The 22664-nt window shown below is 32.4% G+C and overlaps 1 protein-coding gene across 2 annotated transcripts; it reads right to left on the bottom strand.

Annotated features, from left to right (window-relative positions):
* Positions 1-221: 221 nt before the first annotated feature.
* LOC145313085 (ATP-binding cassette sub-family C member 3-like) lies at positions 222-21703 on the bottom strand. Of its 2 annotated transcripts, none has more exons than XM_080152352.1 (23): positions 21614-21703; positions 20059-20141; positions 18727-18785; positions 18530-18637; positions 18023-18159; positions 17143-17248; positions 16541-16676; positions 16166-16251; positions 15863-15960; positions 15614-15735; positions 12401-15274; positions 12198-12320; positions 11982-11997; positions 9465-9548; positions 8934-9034; positions 8370-8409; positions 7807-7878; positions 7307-7375; positions 5412-5542; positions 2046-2146; positions 1564-1707; positions 961-1004; positions 222-449 (listed from the first exon to the last, which is right to left on the bottom strand). In XM_080152352.1, the coding sequence occupies exons 1-23, from the start codon at positions 21695-21697 to the stop codon at positions 288-290; spliced, it is 4980 nt and encodes a 1659-aa protein (XP_080008478.1). In that variant the 5' UTR covers positions 21698-21703; the 3' UTR covers positions 222-287. The 2 variants fall into 2 exon arrangements, with proteins under 2 accessions (XP_080008478.1, XP_080008476.1); XM_080152350.1 differs by having other exon boundaries at positions 7307-7378; positions 7810-7878.
* Between the last annotated feature and the right edge of the window lie 961 nt (positions 21704-22664).

Genomic DNA, 22664 nt, shown 5'->3' with positions numbered 1-22664 from the left:
CCCTAGCATCAAGGGGCTCTATATTCGGAGGAATATGGAAGAGCGGAAATGGCCTAAAACCATACCAATACTTATTTACAAAAAATAAAATAACCTAAAACTATCTAAGGATCTAAAAGAAGCTTCACTATAAAGGACAACCTTATCGGTTCTGTTGTTAGCCAGATCCTTCGCTACAAACAAAAAAAGCATATAATAAGATATCTGGTTTAAAAGAACAGTTGATTTTATCTTTTTATTAGATCTTAAAATATAAATATATCACATAATCACTTTCAAATATATATCTATTCTTGAGTGCCAGCACCCCCACGTCCTCCCCGCCCCCCTCTGGCACCTCTAGCGCCCCTCACACCTCTTACAGCACCCGCTGTTCCCCCTCGCGGAATCATACTTGGACTTTTACCCGATGGCAAGGTTTTGACTGCTGTTCTTTTGCCAGGAATATTCTAAAAATATTTGATAGATTTTTATTGTTTTCTACCTACCATGTCAACATAAGCTACCACTGTATGCAAGGCCGTTGCGTACGTTTGTGCCTGTTTAAATGTTGTTTTACAAAAATATAAAGTAGTTGGCTTCTTACTTACAACTTTGCGATGCAAAATAGGATACAATTTGATTACCAATGAAAGGAATTCAATCATAAAACTACCATAATAAATCATATTATGAATTGCATAATAATTAATCCTTTGAGTAGACAGTAAATTTAACCCCTATGTATTTGGTTTTAGGAATTTTATTGGCGCTAAACCAGACTGAAAACTAATTAATTCTTTATATATTTTTCATAATTACTCAAGTTCTAAAAAATAAGTTGTCATCTGAAAAAAGGCTACAAAATAAGGTTGTCGAATTTGGAATTTCAATTATGTTCAACCGAAACAAAATTGATCCAACGACGGAGCCCTGTGGTACCCCATTAGTTATATTATATCTAGAGTTGTTGTAGCTGACCTTTCTTGGTGAGGGTTGACTTTGCCCATCTGTCGTATCTTCACCTAAAAAGTTTTGTTTTGTTTGATTAAAAAATTTATTAAGTGCAGAAACTTTTCTAAAGTTGAGGTTTAATAGCGGCTTATCCTTGTTTAATTAGTAGCTGACAATCCAAGCTAAAATTTTCTTTGCTTCAGAGTATATTGATCGAGTTGTGATTCGGAAAAAAAATATTTTCTCCTTATGATAAGTAGAAGTTTGATTTTTTTTTGTGTAGATTCCCTGAACAATCAGAATAATCCATGCAGGCGAAAATGGCATCACGCATCAACTATTTAAGTTTAAATCTTAGTTTCGCTAACTCTGCATAAAGAGAGGGGTAGGTTTCTGGTAGAATCCGTAATGGTGTGTGTTTTAAGGCTTAAAAATAGTAGTAGAACGATAATATTCACTAAATATGTGTATTTCTTATTGAAAAGAACTATAGAAATTTTTTTTTAAAGTTAACATAAATTTTTATTGTTCTACTACTGTTTTTTACTTATAACACATAACTTTTACGGATTTTACCAGAAACCTACCCCTTCCCTTTGTTGTGAAGCGTGATACAGAATTTAAGTCTACCTTCACTTTGACCATCAATAGCATCAAGGGTATACAGATTATCATCTTTTTCATCATCAATCAGCTTGATCAGATTTTTCTCCAGAGCTTCTTTGTAACTGTTACTTAACGGGCTGGAATCTTCTTTCTTGTCACTTACAGATCCTGTCAAATACAAAACTTGTTTCTGTTCATTTAAAAAAAAATATTTCTACTTATGTAAAAGAGGCGGGATACCTTTCTGGGTGAACCGAAATTTCTTGCAACCCTGATTTGGCTCTCCTTTACAGTAAAGATTCTTATAGGTTTCAAGAATATTTTAAAAACTAAATTTCGGATGGGGCTAACCCCAATTTCTAAAGAAATGAAATGTGATTAATTTTGTCTTAATGGTGATAATCTTCAGGAGGATCTAAACATTTCTTTCATAGTTATAGATTCTAATAGAAATGATTTGAAAATAGCTTAAACATTAAAATATATTTACAAAAGCAAACTTATACCTGTAGGAGGGCTATTAGATGGCCCAGCAGTAGGATTTATTGCCTGTATACCAGCTTCCTTGGCTAGGGAGGCGAATGTTGAATCAGGTGTTTCAAGCAAACTAGATCAAATTGAACCTCGTAAAAGTGTCTGACTATGACGTCAGAAAAAATTAACAATTAACCAATGAGAGATCGCTATATATCTTACCATTGGTCAATTACAGTGAATACTGGCTTCTCATTGGTTAATTGTTAATTTTTTCTGACGTCATAGTCAGACACTTTTACGAGGTTCGTTTTAAGTTGTCTTACAGCAAAGAAAATATTTAATTTAAAATAGTTATTTCTCGCATCGTATTATAAACGGCTTTCCGCGGATATAGAAAGTACAATTATGAGATTGAAACTAGTTTTTTTAGCCCGAGGTGCCGAAGGCGCCGGCTAAAAAAACTGGTTTTAATCTTATGGTTGTTTATTTCTATATTCGTAGAAAGCTGGATATAATACGATGCTTGACATAGTTTTTTCGTATGAATGAAAACCGGTTCCTATCCACCGGATTTGAATGAATACGAGAAAATATTTTCTTATGTTCGTATTTTACTAACCGGATAAAAAGTTTTTATCATTGATTTAATCATAATATATTTATTATTTATTAATCGCATCGTATTATAGTCAGCTTTCCGCAGATATTGAACGAAAAATCATAAGATTAAAACCGGTTTTGTTAGCCCCGAGGGACAAAACTGGTAATCATTTTTATAATTTTACTTTTAATGTCTGTAATACGATGCTATACTGATTTTCAAGTATGGCATGGAACCGGTTTTAATCCCGCAGATATTAATCGGTTTCGAAGCCATACTGGAAAAACATTTCCAATAACTGCACAAAATAAACTTTCTTAATAAAATTTTTTGTATCTACTGCAGTTCACGGTAAAATATTGCTGGTAACGAATATTGCCAAAAATTTATGAATTTTAAAGGCTGCTAGCTGCCAAACGGCTGAACGTACAGATCATGGCAGCACACCATTTTAAGCGGTATAAAAGGGCCTACAAATAATCTGGAATAGCCAAGATACAATGATGCACAGGGAAAGCTTCACTGAAGAAAAAACGCGTAAAATATGTCTTTTTCGCGCATTTCTCTGCACTGCTGATAATTATGCATTATTGATTTATGGCTATTCCATATTATTTGTAGGCCTTCTTATGCCGCTTAAAACAGTGTGTGGGCATGATCTGTACGTTGAGCCGTTGGGTAGCTAGCATCCTATAAAATTCATAAATATTTTGCAATATTCGTTACCAGCAATATTTTATCGTGAACTGCAGTAGATCCCATTTTTTTATAAGGTAGATATAAAAGATTTAATTATTGATTTAATCATCTGAAAACCCAATTCCTATTAAGTTTTTTCAAGTGTGATGGATGTTCAATTGTTTTGGCAAAGAATTTAGAAGTACTAAAGTAGCTGGATGGATGTGTGTATGTCTTGTAAGATCTCTTGAATGCAACTACGGATTATTCTATATGAAAGACGTCCAAGCTTTTTATCCTGTAGATCTTATTAGGGTGGTAATTCAAGTTTAAGAGAGGAGAAGGTTAATAATTCATAAAGGTTTTCAGAGGTTTTAAAAGGGATATTTTATTATTTGTTAGGCAGCCCAAATTTGTTTAGGGAGTGATAAAATATACCTCCCCCCCCCCCCCCCATGGAATCTTATCCACATGTTGAATATGGACAAATTTCGCAAAAATCACAAAACAAACAAGATTAAATATTAGAGAAAAGTTAAGTTCAGCGGCAGATTTGTTCTGATGTAATAATTCGCTGTTTTAACCACTTTTAATATTATGAAAACAAGGCGTAATTATGAAGGAACACCCAGTTGTGACATGGTGGGATGTGAAGTGAACCAAATAAATTGTCTGCTTTTGATTGAGAGAGCAAAGAAAGAGACATTTGTTCAAAAAAAGGTTCGAAAATTGAGTGAAAAAGTACTGTCATCTTTAAGGGGGGGGGGGATGTAATACAACCATCTCGTAATCATTGCGCAAATGACACCTAGAATCCGAAGTTCGTTATGAAACTTGGCATGAGTAATTCTTGGTAGGTCTATTTTACCTTACTTAAAAAAAAGGTGGAAAAGTAACGGCTGGCGGCTTAAATGGTTGCAATAAAACTTATATTTGTTTATATTTTTTATAAAACCCCAAAGTCCTTGACCAAACAACATATTAAAAATTAATTGGTTTTTTTTAGAAGAAAATTATTATTGACAACATCAAGGGCGTCCAAGCTTTTTCATTTAGGGGGGGTAAAAATTCACAAAAAAAAATTTTTTTGGGGGGGTAATCTTTATATCATAAAGGCAAGGACGTCCAAGCTTTTTATTTTTTTTGGGAGGGGGGGGAATTTAAACTTTTAACTTTTTTAGGTGGTGGGGGGGGGGGTTAATCACCCCTTTACCTCCCCCGTTGGACGTCCTTGGACAACATCCACACGATTAAATACAAATAGTATTCTTAATTTACTTTTTCTACAATATCATTAATTGGATATTTCTTTTATTTATGGGTTTTAGGTAGAAAAAGATTTATATCCTACTGTTTACGAATGTACATCAATTTACCAGCTATTTGTATATGTGTCATTTTTATAGACAAGTGTCATGTGTGACGTCATAATAATACGTATATTATCCATCTCTTTTTTAGGGGTTTCCTACTTCTCTCAAATTTCCCTTTAGACGTCACACATGACACTTTAGGCTTTGTCTATAAAAATGACACATATACAAATATATCAAATGCTTTGTTAAGTTCTAGGTGCATAAAAAATAAAATAAATGTAATAGGTTTTTCTCGCTTCGTATTATAAACAGCTTTCCGCGGATATAGAATGTAAAATTATAAGAATTAAGGTTTTAATCTTTTGATTGTACATTTTTATATTCGTAGAAAACTGGATATAATACGATGCTAGACATAGTTTTTTTTGTATGGATGAGAACCGGTTCTCATCCACCGTATTCGAATGAATACGGGAAAAAAATTCTTTCATACATTTTGGTTAAAATAAATATTTTATAACCCCCCTCCCCATCAAAAAAAAACTTTAAAATCAAAAATTGATTTAAAGCCCTTAGTTTTCACAAGCATTTTGATATTTCATGGATCATAATTTGGGTAATCAATAAATTAAAATGATTATCCATCCCTCCATCATTGTTCATTTTACCCCCAGGAGTAATCCTTTCTTTGAGGGGGGGGGGGAGATTTGGCATGATTATCTTCCTAGATTTTTTACTCTCCCCCTTCCCCTAAAGGGTTATTATGTATAAACAAAATACATAAAAATCACAGTTCTTACCTTTTTGGATTCCCCATTTCTTGGATGACGCCATTGGCCAGCACGACAACCATGTCACTGTCCATGATCGTGTTGATCCTATGGGCCACAGTGATGATAGTCATGTCACTAAACTCACGTCTTATAGTTGCCTTAACAGATAGATAGATAGATATATAGATAGATAGATAGATTATTAATTGGATATTACACCAGATTTTCATGCATTCTAATAAAGTGAAACTTTTAGCTGGCTAAAATAACGATTCTTCCCATCCACCCCATTTAACCCATTCCCTACCCTCATAATGGATGATCGAACTGGCCAATAAATATGTCCATGTTATCAACCTAAATTGACAATAGTTTTACCCATGTCGTAATATGTATATATGTATGTCGTATATACGTATATTCTATATCCATATTTGTTGCCGTAATGTCACAATTTAACTATATCCTATTATATAAAGTAGTAAGCGTTTTTAGTCTGTCCCGAAAGATCTTGCTAACCGCTGAACCGATATTGTTCTCCTTTACAGTGAAGCTTCTTAGAAGTCCTGGGAAGTTTTAAAACTATTTTTGGGTAGGGTGTCTTCACTTCTCACCCCCAAAAATATTTTGACTTTTATATTTTCCCCAGGAGCCTCCTACCTTGAGAGTCCCTAGAGGCTTGTAGGGGGCGTAGCCGCTAGTATATACATAGATTAATAGAACATCATGCGAGATTCTCGTATAAAATGTTTCTTCCAGCTGGCTAATATAACGATACCACCTATATGACTTTTCCCAATCCCCTCCATTGTCCATGGAGAAACATATCCACGTATTCTTTATCCATTAATGTACAAAGAAATCGGCGAAAATATGTAGTTGTATGTTTAGATAGATAAACAAGGATTACAACATCCATAAAAGCGAAGCTCTGAAACGGTATGACAGACGAACATTAACTCTTGTAGAGTATCAGAACTTAATATACAAAATAAGAATATATAAGTTTGGACAAAATTATACGCAAATTTGTTGCAAAATAGTTAAATACAGAATAATGTTGAAGGACATACGGACATTTTTAGGACATGATTATTAAGATGATTCGCTCATAATATTGTACCTAATTGTAATTGGAATCAGTAATCCAAAAATCAGATCAATGGGATGATTTTATCACATAAAAAATTGTTGTTAAAAAAGTAAAAAAACAACATGGTTAAAATGGACATACGGACATTCTGGTAACGATTATAGAGTTGCTACGCTTTTTAAATCGTACCTAACTACTACAGGAATCATCATGCAAAGTTTGAAATCGATAGGACAATTCTAACATGCCTAAATTAACGAAAAAAGCTATCCGTTACGGACGGACGGACAGACCGACCATAATAATAGAAAAGCTTCGCTTTTAAATAGAAAATAGATGAATAAATATAGATAGTTGGATAGATTAATAGTAACCTGAATGAGATCATCAGTTTCTAAATCTATGACAGCTGTAGATAGATAGATAGATTAATAGTAACCTGAATGAGATCATCAGTTTCTAAATCTTTGACAGCTGTAGATAGATAGATAGATTAATAGTAACCTGAATTATATCATCTGTTTCTAAATCTATGGCAGCTGTAGATAGATAGATAGATTAATAGTAACCTGGATTAGATCATCAGTTTCTAAATCTATGGCAGCTGTAGATAGATAGATAGATTAATAGTAACCTGAATTAGATCATCAGTTTCTAAATCTATGGCAGCTGTAGATAGATAGATAGATTAATAGTAACCTGAATTAGATCATCAGTTTCTAAATCTATGACAGCTGTAGATAGATAGATAGATTAATAGTAACCTGAATTAGATCATCAGTTTCTAAATCTATGACAGCTGTAGATAGATAGATAGATTGATAGTAACCTGAATTAGATCATCAGTTTCTAAATCTATGGCAGCTGTAGCTTCGTCCAGAACCAAAACTTTGCTCTTTCTATTATTTCAGAAAATATTTTGTACATATTTATTTTTTTTTTTTTTATTATAGATTTTTATTAAAGACATGCTTAGTAAACACAAATTATGAATAAATTGATAAATTGTTTCTACAATTTTTATGTCTGTTCAAAACAGATTAAAATTAAGATGTTCGATTGATTGATTAACAATTACTTTTTTTAGTTTCAAATTGATGCAAGTTTTATAAATGACATAAAATGATTTCATCGGTTTATTGGTGTATACTGAAGTACTAAAAAAAAGATAAAAGTTATAGTAAAAACTTTGCTTTACCACTGCAAATTAGCAATTTATTTAATCAGCTAATATTTTTTTAGAAAATAATAAAATTAGGTTCTTTATTAGATTACATACTAGATATAAAAACAGGAAATGTAAGGGGGGAAAAACAAAAAAAAATTATTCCTGAGAAGAGCTCTCGCCAAACAAATCAATTGTCTCTGTCCAACTGACAAATTATCTCCTCCCTCACTAACCTACATAGATAGAAAGATAGATAGATAGATAGATAGATAAATAGATAGATAGATAAATGGATAGATAGATAGATAGATAGATAGATAGATAGATAGATAGATAGATAGATAGATAGATAGATAGATAGATAGATAGATAGATAGATAGATAGATAGATAGATAGATAGATATATAGATAGATAGATAGATAGATAGATAGATAGATAGATAGATAGATAGATAGATAGATAGATAGATAGATAGATAGATAGATAGATAGATAGATAGATAGATAGATAGACAGACAGATAGATAAATACAGACATTCAGATAGATAGATATATAATTAGACAGATAGAAATATACTTAATAAGACAAAGAATATTAAATAAATGAATAAACAGATAGATAGATAGATAAAGAGAATTATAGATAAAAAAGATAGATATTTTAGTTTGAACAAAATCAAAAAATAAAAGTTTTGAAATGATTAATATGAATAAAAACTTACCATATAGTCCAGTCCTTCTGACAGTGTCTTCACAAATGTACTAAAACATTAAAGAATAAGTAAATAGTTCAATTTGAAGGTAACTAATGATAAACATTAAAAACCAGAAATTTTATTGTTGAAATAACAAACTTTAAGAGGAAAAATTTGAAGCTTTTGAAGGAAACAATCTTTAATGAATATTATTTCATAATTCTAAACAAATAGTAAATAAATATATTGCAAAATTGCAAAATTGCGAAAAATGCCGTATACTGTTTATAGATATGCTTAAATTTTGAACTTGATCATTGAGTTGCTTTGCTTACATTGTTGTACTTTGATGTCCTAGAAATTAGTATTCCAAAAAGAACTTAGAAATGGACGTACGGACATTCTGGTTTAGATTACAGAGTTTTTATGCTTTCTAAATCATATCAAACTGTTACAGAAATCGTTATTAAAAGTTTGAAATCGAAAAAATAACTCTAACATGTCTAAATTAACAGTAAGAAATATCAGTTACATAAAAACAGACTGATCATTACTTTAGAAAAGCTTCGCTTTTAAAATATAATTAAATACCTTAAATGTGCATGTTCCAATGCCCTCCATAGTTGATGGTCTGTACAGACACCAGAAGGATCCAGGTTCAGACGCAACGTTCCAGAAAATAGGACAGGATCCTTACAAATAAAGTGTTTAAATCATAAACATGGATATGCCATTAAATCATATTTTTGCTTTTATTTTTTTAAAAAGAAAACTTGAACTTAGTGAACTGCATATTTCTTTCCTGTTCAATGCTTTAAACTACATTTATAGAGCATATATTTGAAAGAATTTCAATTTTCTACCACATATGAAGACTTAAAAATCGTATTCTTGTGATATATGCAATATTTAAAGCTGGCTTATTTTCACAAAAACAGCATGACGACCAATTTAGTGATGTCTAATTGTTTGTTATTTATTGTAATAGAAAATTATATATGTTTTTATATACTTGTAACTTATTCTTGAAATAATTTATGAAATTCACTTTACGCAACTATCCCTTTGTTAAAAAAAAGAAGTCATACAATTATTGTGCCATACTGTTGCATATTTGTGTACCTGGGGAATAACAGTCAACCTGGATCTGAGTGTTCCAAGTCCCACTGATGATATATCAACTCCATCTATCTCAATCTTTCCTCTTTTTTAAAAATCCAATTTTAGAACAGATATTTTTTTATTCATTTAAGTTTTATTTAAAAAGTTATACAAATTTAAGGGAGGTAATTTTTTTCTAGGAATGATTCTCTTTATCTTGGGAGGGTGGTGGTGCACTACCCTAAAATAGTTATAAACCTTTCCAGGACCTATATGAAGCTACACTTAACAATAGCATTGTGATGAAGAAACATATCAGATCAGCAGTTAGCGAGATCCTTTGATATAAACAGAAGACTCTTTGAGTCGTTTGGGTAAAGTAGAGCTTACTCAGATAACAAAAGGGAAAAAAGAATTTTCTAAATACTTTGAAAAAAGATACTTAAAAAAATTGATACATAACACACCCCACCCGAAGGCATGTTAGGTTAGAAAAAAAACCCCGCAGAAATGGTTTACACAGGATGTACTGGGACCTTATGGTGGTTTCAGAACATGCTTTCCCTAAATTGAGTTAGTACCTTCCCATAGTTGAAAATTTTAAAATTACTTTTGGTGATTAAATATTACTTTTATTTTTAGACTACCTTAACCTAACCTGCTTTATTGTCTTATTTTGTCTTTCATGTTTATCATGCAAATTCCCTGACATTGCAGTTGAAATGACAAATATTGGAGCTTTCTAAAAAGGTCTCTAACATTTTTTTAGCTCTAATACTTTTTTAGATATCTTATTTCAAAGTATTGCTGTAAAATCATCTTTTACACAGCAAAAAGTTGAAATATAAAATTAGTTATTTTAGAGTAAATTACATGTATCTTCATATAAATCACTATAATTTTACTCCAAATTGACCAAATTGGACAGTTAAGGTGCCTAAAAATATCTACATTCAATGGACAATCCAAATACACACTTTTTGAGACTTTATAAGTCAACAGGAGAAGGCTAAAATGAAATATCAAAGAAACAAATGTAATTTAATTTTAATTAAAAATCACTATTAAGGCATTTTTAATAATGTAAAAGGAGTATTAAGGTACAAGAAACTCATAATTAATTATGATTTATTATTTTTAAAAATCTCAGCATTAGTTTAGAGTACCTAATAGTGTTTATCAACAAAAAAAATGTGGCCTAAGAATAAATTGTTTCTTTTATTATAAGTAAGATCATCCATAAAAGTCTTTTAATTACTATGTTTTTTTTAGTTAAGATGGCAAAAACTAATTTTGTTTCATAAGGTTATAAAAATCAAAAAAGCCAATCAACTATTCTTATAAAAAATTACTAGAATTAGTAGATTACATTTGTAACCTGCTTGGAAATGATTAAAATTCTAACCAATTTTTGGTTTATTTTCAATGTTTATGTCTATTTTTCAGAAGATATGTTTCTATTGGTTCAAAATATCAGATGATTGTGTTTTATTGGCTTTCTAATTACAAAGTGACAACTTTATACACCATAACTTACCTTAAACTCCTTTCTAAAGTCGATTAAATTTCAATTTATTTTAAAAAATAGGAAATATTTTTTCCTTTAGCATTTTTAAAAATCATTTCAGCATGCTCCTATTGGCTTATATAGTCTTAAAAACTATGTATTTGGATTGTCCATTGAAAGTAGATAGTTTTAGGCACCTTAACTGTCAAATTTGGTCAATTTGGAGCAATATTAGAAAGACTTACATGAAGATACTTGTAATTTTCTCTGAAATAACTAATTTCATATTTCAACTTTTTGCTGTATAAAAGATGATTTTACAGCAATACTTTGAAATTAGATATCTCAAAAAGTATTAGAGCTAGATAAATGTTAGAGACCTTTTTAGAAAGCTCCAATATCTGACATTTCAACTGCAATGTCAGGGAATTTGCATGATAAACATGAAAGACAAAATAAGACAATAAAGCAGGTTAGGTGAAGGTAGTCTAAAAATAAAAGTAATATTTAATCAAAAAAGTAATTTTAAAATTTTCTACTATGGGAAGGTACTAACTCAATTTAGGGAAAGCATGTTCTGAAACCACCATAAGGTCCCAGTACATCCTGTGTAAACCATTTCTGCGGGGGGTTTTTTCTAACCTAACACGCCTCCGGGTGGGGTGTGATAATAGAAATTCAAAGAAATCAAAAGAGTAGCTTGATTTTAATTCTAATGATTACATTAAGATTTGATTAAAGGGATTTTAAAACTATCAAAACTTTTTAACAATTTCTTTGAAAAGCTGAATAGCAAACCAATTCTTTTTCTATGGAATAATTTGAAAACTTTCCTCTCATATCTTAAAGTTTAATATTTGAAAACAGAGGAAAAACTCTTTCTAAATTAAGTTTTTTGTCACAAAACTTCTATTTTATCTATCTTTAAATAATGATTTAAGAGCTTTGTAAAATTTGAAATTACATAAAATAAAAGTTGGAATCTATTTTATTTTCAAATTAAACTGGAATTAATTAATTGGGATTTTCCTGACTGCTTCAATTATTCTAAAAATAAAAAATAAAGTTAATTTTTATCCTTTGATACTATAAAAGTTGGAAAAATTTTATTTGTAAAACTGTACTGTACACTATTAAAGTTGCAAAAAACAAATATTGTTGATCAAATTGTTAAATAATATAAACTTTAAAAGATTTATATTATCATGGTTTGAAAAATACTATTTAGTATGTCATTGAAAGCATACCTGAAAAGGGATAAAGTAAGTGAAGATTTTCCAGCTCCTGTCCTGCCAACAATTCCAACCTTACTGCCAGCTGGTATCTTCACATCAATACCTCTCAACACAAGGTCTAACCCTTCTCTGTATCTGGAATTTGATTTTTTTTTAAAATTTGAAATTACAAATTATAATAGAATAAAACAAATCTAGAATATTCCCTTTGTTACCTTGTAGTCAAGTTATGAATTTCCACTTTTCCATTGCTTGGCCAATTGTCCAGTGGATCATTAGGTAACAGCCATTCTGCTTCACTTGGCAGTCCCTCCTGATACTCCATAATCCTTTCTACACTCACCATATTATTCTCAATCTGGCTGGACTGCCGGATAAACAGATTCAAGTTCTGTGTGATCTGCATGGCATATGACAAGGAGAGGCCAACAATACCTGGATCCAATGAATCCCTGCCAAGAATGGAAAACAATGCTGCAAACAGAATTATTAGATTTCCAAGCATTTCAAGCCTGACTGAAATCCATCTGTTTGATATTATACTTGGCTCGGAACATGTTCTGTTAGTGTCAACCTTAGTCTCCAGATCTTTGATGAATTGTTCCTGCATGTTAAATGCTTTGATGGTAGACACTCCAGTAAGTGTTTCTCCAAACCAGCTGTAAACAGGAGATCTTGTGTTTGATTCAAGTCTTCTTAATTGTCTAGAAGTAGCAACATAAAGCTTTTGAGCAAACCAGTATATCACACTGAGTGGGGCAAATACTGCTAAAAATATAGGACTTGTATAGCTAATGACAGCTAGAATTCCAACTACTCCAAAACCAAGTCTAAGCATAGCAGCAAATGTTAGAGGTATAGATCTGTCAACAAAATCAATATCTTTGGCAAATCTATTGACAATCCTGCCCTTGGGTGTAGTGTCAAAGAAAGAAGTAGGAGCTCTTAATACATTACCCAGCATGTTATCATGAAATATATTGGCAGCTTTTAAACCACCAATAGCAGTGATGACACTTGTCAGACATATAGTCAAAGCAGATATAGTTCCAAGCACACCATATACGGATAAATACATATTTCTTACAGCTGTTTCACCTGCTTCTGGATCATCAGACCATGCTGACAGCCACACATTTGTTCCAATAGAGAGTGCTTGTGTGGCTATACTTAATAGAAATATTATTGACACTGATGCAATACCCACAGCCTTGAAGTAGTAATTATAAACTTGAATATCAACTGCTCTAGTCTCTAGGGTTTCCTTGCTCATAAGATCTCCTCTTTCTTTATCATTTTTCTTGTCACCTTGCTTTCTTCCACTGTAAGTTTTAGCATTTGATAGATTAAGCTTAGACTTTTCATCAACTAATGATTTATTATTAAGATTTGCCTCATCCACAACTACTTTCCCAAACACTGAAGAATAGTTTTTCCCTGCAGCTGATTGCTTTAAAAGAGGAGGTTGTAACTTTTTAACAATAGTTCCTGTTGTATATCCAGAAATATTGCTGTTGCTGCTTTTACTTCTAGCTTTTCTTATCTCATTCTCCAAGTTATCTTTCCCTAGTTTCTCTTCAAGAGCAAGCTTTACATTTGTAGCCTCAGTGCTACTTTCTCCAGTATCCTCTTCCTCTTGTAGATATTGTATCAGGAACTCACTAAATTCTTTACCATGCTCTAGCAATTCTCTGTATGTTCCTGATTCACTTATTTGTCCATCTTTCATGACAAAAATTTTGTCCACTTCAGGAAGAAATTTAACACCATGTGTTACCAAAATTCTTGTCTTATTTTTCAACAATCCTTTTGGTCCAATAACATGTTGGAATATGTGTTTACCTACATGAGCATCTACAGCCGATAAAGGATCATCAAGCAGATAGATATCTCCGTTGTTATAAACAGCTCTTGCCATAGACACCCTCTGCTTTTGTCCACCAGAGAGATTTATACCTTTCTCACCAATTTCAGTTTGGTCACCATTAGGAAGAACATCAAAATCTTGTTTAAGAGCACAAGCATTGATTACTTTGTCATAAAGTTTTTCATTGTAGTTTCTGCCAAAAGTTACATTGTACTGAAGTGGAGCATTTTGCATCCAAGCTTGTTGAGGAACATAGGATACTTTACCAAGAATATTTACCTCAGCATTTATGGTGTGCTTCTCAAGATCACCAATCATGGCTGACAACAAAGATGATTTACCTGCTCCAACCTGTCCAACAATTGCAACTAGTTCACCATTTTTAACTTTTATATTGATATCCTTGAGCACAGGTTCTTTTTCTTTGTCCCAGGTCAGATTACCATTACTGATACTGACAGCAACATCATCATGATCATCATAATGTGAAATATTATCAGATTGCAATTCAGAAGCGTTCAGATATTCATTCAATCTGTCCAATGACACAGCAGCTGATATCATTTGTGTCACAAGCTGTGGCAACTGATTTAATGGTCTTCTTATTATGTTAAAGAAAGATATTGACACAAAAGCTTTCTCAGCAGTAAGTATATTTTCAGGATCAACAAGGACATAAGCAGTAAAAGAGAATAATGCAACAAAAAATGGAGTAGAATTAAAAATGAAGGTTTGTGCTGCGCCAAGATATGACATCTTTTTCAGATTCTCAACTTCACTATTTCTTATATCTGTTATTTGACCCTCAAAGTAAGGCTCCCATGCATACAGCTTCAACACTTTGATCCCATCCAGTGTTTCATTCATTGCTTTCATTCTGGAATCTTTACTTTTCATATTCATCTTTTGGAATCTTTTCATTCTGGATGATATCACAGCATTTGCTGGAATGACTAGCACCATAACCAATAATCCTGCCAGTGAGGCAAGTCCCAGTATCCCCCAGAGAGAATACATTGACAGAGCAATTGTCAATGGGCTGGACCATAGAAGATTAAGATTTAGAATAACATCCATGAGTCTTTGTGTATCAATAGACATTAGATTAACAGTTTCTCCTACTGATAGTTGTTTTCTTGCCTTGCTGGAAAGCAGCAAGGATTTTCTGTACAGGGAACAGGTGATAGCTGAGGTCATCTTCCAACCCAAAATCTGTTGGTCTCTAAAATGAATAAGTTGTTAACAAAGTTTGTCAATATCTGAGAGTTTCATCTTTCAACAGAGACTTAGCATCTATAATACAAAAAAGAATGATGTTTGTATGTCCATCTATCTGTCTGAAGCTCAATATCTTAGTAACTGCTGAACTTCTTCTAATCTTCAGGGAATATACATACTTGTCCTGTGGTGGTTTCAAGCTATTTTGTTGGGGATGGGACATACCCCCACTCACATCACCTCTTGGGGCGAAGCACCTAGAAGGTAGGGGCAAAACAACCAGTAACATAATATAAAAAGATTAAAATTAACTTCATATGTGATAATATTATTGTAAAACTACCTGAAGTACTGTGAGTTTAGTAAGGTGATGATGAGGTTGATGGAAACCAGGAGTATCATATATACATACCCCTTCCACATTTCTTCTTCCGAACTCACAAAACCAATCAACAAACTCAAGATCTAAAAATTATAACAATGTGTTTCAAAATTACAAAAAGATAGATAAAAAATCTTTCAATAAATTAGTGGGGTTTCTAATCATAGGCAGAAAATTAGCATGCTTTCAGGCGGATTTAAAACAATTAACCTGTGGTGTAACTTGATTAAGAAGAACTGTTAGCAGCTGAACAAAAGAAGATGACAGGTAGAGTAGTGCATAGGTCTTCATCAGTGGTAGCAACACTGTCGTCATTATCATTCATTACATTTTCATTGCAGTAATAAGTGTCAAAATTTTATCAAAGTTATCAAAGAAGAGAGTTTAAAATATAAGCAGGTAGGCATGGTTGGATAGTTAAAATAGCAACACTAAAAAGAATATTTTTGCAATTGAAGTAATTATGTACAAATAAAGATTTTTAAAAAGAAATCCTCAATGAAAGATTTCCTGAAGTCATTTTTTTCTTTTTCTTGTTCTCATTAACTGCTTTGGTCCAGTTGACGTTCCACTTTGGAAACACTACTTTGCTTCTTAAACTGAAATTATATGTCAAATTATATAAATGATAATTAAAATCTCAACAACTGTAAACAGTTTGTATTAATATTTAATCAATTTTAGTTTTTAAAAAAAATTGTGTTGGGTGGGCGATTTCTCTTGGAAGGTTGGTAATACCCTTTACCAAAGTAGTTATAAACCTTCCCAGGACCTATGAGAAGATACATTGTAAAGGAGAACCACATCCGTTAGCAAGATCCTTTAGTATAAATAGACATACAGACTCACATGTCGAAATCCCTTTACTTTTATATAAGGATTACTTGCCCAAGACTCAATTTAGGCAGATTGTCCAAATTCAGTGGATTTTTCCAGCCCCTCCAAATGATTGGATCAAAGTAGGCAAAAGTCATCTTGCTGGGGTAGGAAGCATTTGCTGCGGATAATTCATCCTCAATCAAATCTTAAAAGATAATAAATTTTTTTATTTTCTCTTTAAAAGCAAATCGAAATGATATACTCTCACTCTATACACATGCTCTTAATTCTTTAGTAAAAATCTATTCAGTCCATAATCAATTATTGGTTCTAAAACACTTTCACTTGCTCAAACTATGCATTTACATTGCATTGCATGAAATTCCGTAGTGCTACACTACAGGTCTTTTTGGTGCTGTAATAATTTTAAACAAAATGATTCTGGCGCAGCTAATCTATAATTTACTGTCAGTCTAAAATTTAATTTTGTTGGCTCCTATTCAAGATAAACATAGATATTCATTTTTTTGGAAGGTTTTGTGATTTTCTTTTACTAACTATCGCATATTCTCTCTCTTTCTTTGACATTTTTCTATAACTTACTTTGTCTGTATGTCCATGATTTTTTCAGGGTGTTATCATCAATACTAATTAGAAATTCTCTAACTTACCTTGATTAAGTTCTCCCATATCAGGAGGTGGGTCAGCTTTGAATTGAAGCAAGAAACTCAACACAATAAAGATATATTCAAATATGAATATAATCACATTGTTCACCTAAATTAGTGTTATTAGTTTAACAAGGATGACATCATCCCAAATTGTAAAGCTCTACACTTCTGAAAGACAATTAAATAATGACCAAAAAAGAGTTACTGCACTTTTAATCGTAAAGAAAAATAATTTGTTTTTTGAAATCCAAAAAATGCAAATCAGATCAGATATTTAGTATCAAAGTTCAAGCTTTTCTTTGCCTCTTAAATGTTGCCTATTCGTTATGTGAATCATCATAACAAAATCATCATAAAATAAACCTACAGACTTTTTAGTAAACTTATGTTTCAGAAATAGACATGCAATATTTGAAATCAATTGGACAATTTTTACATGTTTGAAATGTGCAGTAAGACAGGCATTTGTAATTATGTTGTAGCCTAAATAATATATTGTATACTAGCGGCTTCGCCCCTAGCCTCTATGGGCTTTGCCCCAAGAGGTAATTTTAAAAAATGTAGTACATGTGGTGCAGCACCAAATCTTGGTGTTTCATCTTTATAATCTGCATCAAAAAAAATTGAGGGAGAATTTTTTTATTTTTTGGGTTGGGGGTGTCCCACGCCCCAAGAAAATAGCCTAAAACCGCCACGGGACCAGTAGGTATATTCCCTGAAGAGTATAATCTGATCGGTTCAGTGGTTACCGAGATCTTAAGGGACAGACAGACATCATTCTACTTTGTATTATAGATATGAGAATAAGACATTCTTATGACTGAAATGATGAAGTAAAGACTGAAGAACTCCTAGAGTGGCTTCGCCACTAAAACTATACCTGTTTGGAATCATTACCAAACCTAGCTATGGATGCAACTGTTAATGTTTGTGTGAGTAGGAGAACCAGAATACTGCAGAATATCATTCCAGAACTTTGAATTCCAGCCCGTAGATTTCCGATTGATAGCACAAATACTGAAAATAAAAATAAAATACTAAACAAACTTGTATGTATTTCTAATCTATATCAAACTTATATTTAATTAATTGCATTTTTGGACATCTATTTATCCTTTTATAAAATTAGCATGATGTCTGTGTGTGTATGCATTGCAAAGGATCTCACTAACCACAGAGCTGATATGGTTCCCTTTTTCAGTAAAGTTTCTCATAGGTCCAGGAGACTTTTATAACACCTCCCTCCCCCCCCCCAAAAAAAAAAAAAAATTAAGTAGTAAGTTGCTTCAATCCTGGCCCCCCTTACCACCGTCCATTCCCTTTCATACCTGTACCTGTGGGGGCTATGCCTCTAGTCTACTTATATTTCAACAACAGCTGTTTATACCTGTAGCAAAAAAGTACAGTTTGACCGTCGGAGCAAGGATGTCTGCAAGTGTGTTTTCATCAGCTGATTGGGAGGAGGTTGTCAAAATCAACTCTACTATTGCAAATCCTGAAATATTTATGATTAACAAATTTTGGTAGCGCAGCTACTCCATAAAATGGTACAGTATGTCCGTTCGTCCTAGTATGTTAACAAACCTGCTAGAAGAGCCAGGATAGCTAGCCTCGATCCATTCCATATTGTTGTTGATATCTGCCTAAAAATAGAAATATTGAAAATTATTAGAAAATATTTTTGATTTTACTAGAGTAATACAGAGTAATTTAAACCTAAATTTTAAAAGAAACTTATGTAAATTGAGGTTTTGTAAATATAATTAAAGCAAAAGAGATATTTTGAGTTTTTATTATATCTATATTTATATTATATATAAAAAAAGGATAATCAATAAAGTTATATATTTTATTAGATTTGATTAAAACTATTTAATTATTTCTTACAAAATTACTATCGATGTACGATAAAAGATATGACGAAAACATACATATTTCACCACATAATTCTTGAAATCGTTTATTAAATCAAAATTATTAAAAGGATGGCAATATCCATAAGTAGCGAAGCTTAAACAAATTATTGGTTGACAAATTGACAAGGTAAGTTACAGAGCATATATTAATTCTCATCCTTATACTAAAGTAACAGGATGTCTGTGTATCTGTGTGTGTGTCTGTACCGAAGGATCTCGCTAACCGCTGAACCGATCGGGTTCTCCTTAACAGGGTAGCTTCTTATAAGTCCCGGGAAGGTTTATAACTATTTTCGGGGAGGGTACCACCACCCTCCCTAGAGAAATTAATTTTTTTTTTAAATTTCTCAATTTTAGAAAGAGAGTGCAACGAAAAACAAACATCAAACGTAATTTTTTTTTACTTTTTCTTTTAAAATCTAAAATAAGAAATTGAATTATTAAATTCGACTCTCTCCTCCTCAAGTGCCCCTAGAGGCCTCTAGGGGCGTAGCCGCTAGTAAAAAATAAATCAACAAACCCTTTTGCATAAAATATGAATTAATCCTTTGTAGAATGACCGACATACAGACGGACTAAGTAAATGATATACTTGATGCTTATTGGTATAGGGAATCATCACAAAAAATCTGTTTTCTATTCTCATGGTGGGTAATTTTGTTTATCGTCATTGTAGAATGGATGTTGAATATTCGTGGATATTATGAAAATATGTGAAAAGGGGAAAATTGTCTGCCATTCAGGTTGCTAGCAGTGAACTCATTTATTGGTCAGATCGTTTATGCATTGGTAGGGGAAGGGATGGGGTAAAGGGTATAATTATTTTAGCTCGCTGCGAGTTCCAATTTATTGGAGAATATGAAAATCTGGTGTAACATCCAAGTATTAATATTGTAGGGTTGGGCTGGATACCTTTTTGTCCAGATACCAGATAACGGATTTCCGGCTGATTTTTAATGCCGGATATCCGGCCCAACCCTAATCCCTTGTATAAACATACCTTTTCCTCTTGGTTGAAATGAAATATAATTCGCATGGTAGAAGTAGAGTAAGAATTGTAGCTGGAAGGTATATTAGGATTGTCTGAAACAATATAAAATAGGTGATAGAGATGGACCGGATATCCAGCTATTTTCAATATCCTTCCGGATACTAGATATTAAAACTCTCCAGATACCAGATATACGGCTGATATCTGGCCGGATATCCAGTTATCCGGCTGGATATCCAGTAAATTGCCGGGTATCCGGCATCGACTAAATATCAGCCGGTTATCCGGTTACTCGGCCAGATATCCATTAATTTGCCGGATATCCGGCGTTAGTTAAATATCCGGCCAAACCCTAATAGGTATATATATATAATCCTTAAATAAAAGTAACATGATGTCTCAGAGTCCATGTGTTTTTTTTTCTGTGCCGAAGGATCTCGCTAATCGCTGAACCGATATGGTTCTCCTTTACAATGTTGCTTCTCATAATGAGGATTGTCTAAAACAGTATAAGTTAGGTGTATGTATTGTATTAATAAAGTTCATGAACAAATATAGTGAATATTTTATTGGTAAGAATAGCGAATCTACTCTATAATTAACTATTGTCTGCTATACGTCCATAATATAGTATACAATAAAAGATGTCTCTGTGCCTTTCTGTATGTACCGAAGGATCACACTAACCGCTGGACTGATACGGTTCTCATAAATCCAAGAAGGGTATAACAATGTTGAGGTAGGGATCTACTACAGGCCTAAGTGAAATCGCCCCTCCGAGTAAAAACTTTTGAATTGAAAATGGGGTGGGGTCGACTCTCCCCCCCACTCTCTTCCTTGCAGGAAATTTTTACATTGAATTTTTTCTTCAAGATTGTTGGAAGGGGGGTTACCCTTAATCCTTGCTATTAGATCATATACCTAGAAGCCTGTAGGAGCACTTGAGAAAAAGGGAGTTGTATTCGATAACCCAATTTTTTATTTTAGATTTTTTAAAAAAAAATTTGGGGTGGGTAATTTTTTTCTAGGGGTGATTTCTCTTCGAAGGAAGGTGGTACCCTCCACCAAAATAGATATAAACCTTCCCGGTACCTATGAGAAGCTACCCTGTTAAAGAGAACCATATCGCTTTGGCGGTTAGCGAGATCCTTCGGTGCAGATAGACAGACAAACAAACATCCTGTTACTTTATTTTAAGGATAGTCTTTCTTCTTTTTAGAACTTAAGTAACACACAGGACATGATTCAAAATCCTAAATCTTTTTTATAGATTTATATTCCTCGTCTAAGACCAAAATTTGTTTTTATTTGAAACAAATTAAGTTATTTGTCTAGTAAAGGAATAAACAAGAAAACTATTACACAAAGAAACAACAACTATCAATTTAATAATGGCTTATGTTATATGATCTTTTTTATTCTAAGGATCCTTGATTTGCTGGATTTAAACAATGATTTTTGTATCAATAAACAACTGTTGGCAAAATCACTTGATATTATATCACAAAAGAAATGTGAAATTAAATAGTTGGTTGTTTTAAGGGTGTTACTGAACCTTTTCTACCTTATGAAAGCAGGGTGTAAAATCTGGATCATCAGTATACCAGGTTAGGTTCAGGTCCCACAAGGGACCGGAACACAACTCCATTTTTTCTGAGGAAAAAAATTATTTTTAACCCGCATATCTTGTTCTAAAGGATATGCATTTTTTGTTTTCAATAAAATGTTACTATAAAGAAAATTTCCCTACATTCCTTTCTATCTTTTAATTTATTTTGACTTGAAATTGTCAAAAATTTTAATGTTTGTCGGGGTTAACTTAGAGCAGAAATAATGGAGTGATTTAGGAAATAAATCTTCACTTACAAATTTACACAAGAATCTTTGTCCTTTATCCCAGGGCTCGGCAGCCGCGTGTAAGCCTCAGTGAAATCGTCATATTATATAAACTTTTTAATTCATTTGTATATCTAAACCTTTTCCTAAGAAACAGAATCTCCATCTTTTCGCCATTTTTTTTGTCATGCAAGTATGTTTTAATTTGAGGCGTATGCGCGTCTGAGGCGTGGCTGCCGAGCCCTGTTCTTCCCTAGTTTTTAAATAGATTTGAATAAAAAATATTAATTAACCTTCACCGAATATTTGAAATGATTACTAAAGAAAATCTGCAATAGTTCAAATGATTAAATTAAAATATATATTGTGGTTTAGAATTAATTTCTTATCATATACAACTATTCTAAACTGATTAATTTCACAATTTAAAAGATATTCATAACGATTGTACACAATTTTTATAAATTTAACAAGGATAACAACATCCATATGTAGCGAAGCAGAAAAAAATCGTGGATGGTAAAACGGACAATTGAGATTTAAAAACATTTGTTAAAAAAGAAAAGTTTTCCTGAGTAAAGTCACGAAACTTTTCTTATGCATTTTGTATTTTTTTATTCATATTTTGTAGCTTGTCTGACATACTGACGGACAAAGTAAATCACATACTGGATGCTCATGGGTATTGGGAATCTTCACCAAACAAGGATGACAACACCCATAAAAGCAAAGCACTGAAACAGTAGGACAAACGGACATTACCACTTATATAGTGTCAG

Source organism: Acartia tonsa, chromosome 3 (assembly GCF_053477335.1).
Source record: "Acartia tonsa isolate MP-2025a chromosome 3, ASM5347733v1, whole genome shotgun sequence".
NCBI lineage: Eukaryota > Metazoa > Arthropoda > Copepoda > Calanoida > Acartiidae > Acartia > Acartia tonsa.
This window is presented reverse-complemented; position numbering and strand designations above follow the sequence as displayed.